The sequence below is a fragment of the Sinocyclocheilus anshuiensis genome, unplaced genomic scaffold, assembly GCF_001515605.1.
Source record: "Sinocyclocheilus anshuiensis isolate Anshui unplaced genomic scaffold, SAMN03320099.WGS_v1.1 scaffold3176, whole genome shotgun sequence".
Lineage (NCBI taxonomy): Eukaryota > Metazoa > Chordata > Actinopteri > Cypriniformes > Cyprinidae > Sinocyclocheilus > Sinocyclocheilus anshuiensis.
Window position 1 is genome coordinate 75,000 of NW_015548792.1, and position 4,786 is coordinate 79,785.

At 37.8% G+C, this 4,786-nt stretch overlaps 1 protein-coding gene across 1 annotated transcript in view; it reads right to left on the bottom strand.

Moving 5' to 3' along the window:
- Nucleotides 1–4,786, bottom strand: part of LOC107656871 (serine/threonine-protein kinase D3-like) — a 29,431-nt gene that overhangs the window by 9,360 nt on the left and 15,285 nt on the right. The window contains exon 9 of the mRNA XM_016444821.1: nt 4,412–4,616. Within this exon, the coding sequence (XP_016300307.1) occupies nt 4,412–4,616 (205 nt within the window). The remainder of the gene's footprint in view (nt 1–4,411; nt 4,617–4,786) is intronic.

Here is a 4,786-nt window from a genome sequence, read left to right on the forward strand (position 1 = left end):
TATATATATTTTTGTCAGTATCATATCTGAAATATATAATAAATTGTAAATTACTCTGAAAATGACAAGTGTGAGCTACATAGTAATTCTTTAAGCACTTTGTGCTCTTTCTGTTTATTTTTTGGGTTGGTTTTGCCTCCAGACGAACCCTTAATTAAGTATGTCACTCATCTCTGGGCTGAAATCTCCTCTGAATACTGAATCAAAAGTGTGTTTGTTTCATAACTAAACAGCTTTCATTAATCCAGACCTGTCAAACCTTTTTAATCTTCTGTCTCTCAACACAATTACATAGAGGTGCATCAGGATATTAAATACTTAAGCTCAGCCATTTACTCTCCAGAATAGAGCTGCAAATCTGCCTGAAAGTCACTATTCACGCCCGTCTCAGTTTGTACCATTGCTTCATCAATGACTGCTTGTTTGGACATTTTAAACTTCCAACTTCATTCTGTTTCAATGATTTATCACACACATGCTGATCCATACATCCAAACATCATTCGGGACCATGCTGTTGACTTACATCTGCAGTTTGTGCAGTATTTTGAATATTGTGTGTTGCTCATTTTCTTAAGATGTGCTTTTATGTTTATGCTTTGTAAAGTGGAGGACTGGCTAAAATCATTGCATAGAGTAAAATTATTATTATTTTCAGTAGCAGTAACTTGGCTAATTTTATGTCATGACAGGTCATGTGTCTTTTTAATTAATTAAAGTGCACTTTTTATAGTCTTTTTGGATAATTGTAAATTTTTAATAGCATGTAGCGCTAAATGTAACTATTACACTACTGTTCTAAATTTTGAGGTTGGTAAAATATTTCTGAAAGAAGTCTCACCAAGGCTGCATTTATTTGATCAAAAATACAGTAAAAATGGTAATACTGTGTATTATTATTATTACAGCTTAAAATAATTGTTTTCTATTTGAATACATTTTCAAATTTAATTTAGTCCTCTGATGCAACGCTGAATGACAGCATTCATTTAAAATAGTCACTTTACTGTCACATTAGATCAATTTAATGCATCCTGGCTGAATAAAACTATTTATGTCTTTAAAAAACATACTGGCCCCAACTTTTGGCACAATATGATGTAAACAAATAATGCTTCATACAATATCGTTCATGACGCATTGTTATGTCAGACATATTTGCATTACCCCGGCTCGTCACCAGTAGTGTTATATAGCATATTTTATGTTTACCTGCGAATACAATGATCTTACCTGCTGTTAACAGGATGCTCCAGTGTTTAACTAATCACCTGTCTAAATGATCGGGCTAGTGCTGCTTCCTCAAGAAAGTTTAGTCTTGTCAGTGTAAACATAGGGGAAGTTGTGGCCTAATGGTTAGAGAGTCAGACTCGTAACCCAAAGGTTGCGGGTTCGAGTCTCATAACCCAAAGGTTGCGGGTTCGAGTCTCGTACCGGCAGGGATTGTAGGTGGGGGGAGTGAATGTACAGCATTCTCTCCCACCTTCAATACCACAACTGAGGTGCCCTTGAGCAAGGCACCGAACCCCCAACTGCTCCCCGGGCGCCGCAGCAAAAAAAAAAATGGCTGCCCACTGCTCCGGGTGTGTGTTCACGGTGTGTGTGTGTTCACTGCTGTGTGTGTGCACTTTGGATGGGATAAATGCAGAGCACTAATTCCGAGAATGGGTCACCATACTTGGCCACGCCACGTCACGTCACTTTCACTTTCATTAAAGTGTTTTTAGCCATTCAAGCGCAAGACAGCATGAAAGAGATTTCAATGCGGTACTCGCACACTGTGATAGATTGTTTCTGTGCACAAAACATCCTTTTTTTCTTTAAAATGCTTACATTAATCGTGTCTAATATATATATATTTTTAAATTGGCAATCAGTTTACTAAATAATGTAAATTTTACTGACTGCTTCCTCTTTAAAACACTGTCTTTTGTGTTCAACAGAAGAAAGAAACTCAAACAGGTCTGGGACAACTTGAGGGCGAGTAAATGATGACAGAATTTTCATTTCTGGGTGATCTCTTTAAGCCTTAAAGAGACAGTTTGCCTAAAAGAGAAATTATGGTCAAACTTCATGTGTCATGAAGTGCCAAGTGTTCAAAATCTACAATTCTGGGGTCTCATTTATAAAACTCTCCATAGATTTCATCCTAAAAGTTTACATACGCACAAAAGTTTTGAGATTTATAAAACCATGCGTACGTCAGAACCTGCGCAAAAATCCCTTTATAAATTCCAGTCAGGGGAAGATTGTGCTTACGTGCATCTCCACCCCGACTCCTCCCTGAAATCACCAAATATGAGGCTTAAGCCCCGTTCACACCAAGAACGATAACTATAAAGATAATGATATTAGAGTCTACACCAGCGAACGATATCGTCCGTTTATTCTAAGCACATGTGCGTCTGCCACTTTAAATTCTCGAGCTCGTTATAGCAGGATGGATTCTGATTGGCTGTCAATGTTTGTATCGTTCATCAGCTGGAAAAAAAATGCTCTGGAAGGGATTCCAACGATATCGTTTCTCTGTGCCTTTATTGTTATAGTTGTGGTGTGGACTCTGCTATTCTTTAATATTGAGAACGATTTTTAGAACTATATCTTTATCATTATCTTTATAGTATCGTGCTTGGTGTGAACGGGCCTTTACAACGCCTAGTTTTACTATGCATAACCTCATTTGCACATCATTTCCATGTACGTGACACCATGTTTAACACCGAGACTTTAAGGAAATATGAGATATGGACTATAATGCCATTTGTGCCATACACATTATTTTTTTATTGCTAAAAATTATCCAGTATCCTTATGTTTTATAAAAAATATATAAAATATTCATAAAAACAGAACGGCTAAAAATAGTTCTCAGATATATTTTAGAATAGAGTTGATCTCTTTCTTTTACACTTTTTTCTAGCATTTCAATTGTTTTAAACAATTCAAATCAAATTAAATTTATGCAGTTTTGCTGATAAGGTGAACATCTATTTTTAGTGGAAACAGCTAGGCCCATGTTTATTACAGTGTAAATACAATTGTCTGACTCGGCGTATTACTGAAAATATTTTAAAAAGGAAATGTGCAAATTTGTATCACTTTCTTCAAGCTGTATCCTTCAAATACAGTGGCATTTTTCATAATGTTGTGGAGATGCCTTCACATGACATCAACACCTCCGTGCAGCTGCGGTTGTACAGTAAACTATCATATCATCATTGTTCCTATTCAAACTGGACAATGGACCGTTCGACCACTGAATCCAGCAGTCCGCCATAATATCGAAGTAAGTGCGTATCTTTGATCATTGTTCTCACTAAAAATATTTTCTCGTACCATGAGATTTGCAGTTTAGTTTAAATATGAATTATTGTGCATCTACAGCACTCCTCGCTGTCATTCAAACAGGAAAAGTGATCGAGCGCATCCATTATGTCTAAGGCCCCGTCCACACGGAGACGCGTTTAGCTGTATACGCATAAATTTTGTATCATATAGGCGTTTCGTCCACACGGATCCGGAATTTTGGGTAGCAGCATCATATGACCCCTTTAATATATTTTTTGTTTAACTTCTGCGTAATGACTTTTTGTAATTTCAGTGCTTATCTCCATGAATGAGAGTGGAATATTTAATGCAAATGCATATCGAAATGAAAACAGAGTTTAAAATCGTTTACTTCATTACTTTTCTCACTCCAAATGAGTTCGTATGCATGGTCTAGTACGGTGCGTACATATTTACGGCAAGTATATTTTTTTATAAATCCGGATATGTGCGTGGAAAACTGCTTACGCATATTTTTATGCCATTTTGTGCGTACGCAACGTTTATAAATGAGACCCCTGGTCTTTTCATACGGCTTGAAACTATCACTGTAAACACATATTTTTCAAGATTGTAAATAAAACTAAGTTAGAACAAGAAAATACTAGTTCACTACTTCAAAATTCCATGTTTAATTCAGTGTGTTACTTGCTGTTTCTTTGTAATTATTTGTGAAATTTACCAGCAATTCCTGAGTGAAAACAGTTTCAAAGTCAAATTTTTACACTAATCATATGGTTGAATCCGTATGTTTTCTTAAACGATGACATCATCAGCCCACGTGTGTCGGTTTCGTGGTTTCGTGTGGACGCAGATATTTCTTGAGAAGAGGGGAAAAAAAAAGATCGGATAGGGAAAACTCTGGCTTCGTGTGGACGTAGCCTAAATTAAAGGGGTCATATGATGCGATTACAATTTTTCCTTTCTCTTTGGAGTGTTACATTTAGCAATTGTATGTAAAACAGCAGTATGTACATTCTGTTAAATATCTCCTTTTATACTTCATGGATAAAAATGAAGATTCACTTCACATGTTTTTAAAAGACAATAAATAAGAAATACAGAGTTCTGACTTTGCTACTCACTGTGATCTTTACTCTGTCCCGCAGCAGCGCCCACGCTGGGCTGTGGTGTTACTGGAACGGGCATCAGGGCCTGGCGGATGGCCCTCTCCCAGCCCTGGGCCACCTCCAGCCCCACGCCACCGGCAGCCAGCGCAGGGTTGTGGATGTGGAGGTGGGGTCCGCCGGTGTTCTCCCCTACGTAGTACACCATGGTGGCGGTGATGACCTCGAAACAGTGCGGATTGCCCCCCAGGGCCTTGAGAAGAGGGGAAAAAAAAAGATCGGATAGGGAAAACTCTGGCTTCGTGTGGACGTAGCCTAAATTAAAGGGGTCATATGATGCGATTACAATTTTTCCTTTCTCTTTGGAGTGTTACAAGCTCTTGGTGCATAAAG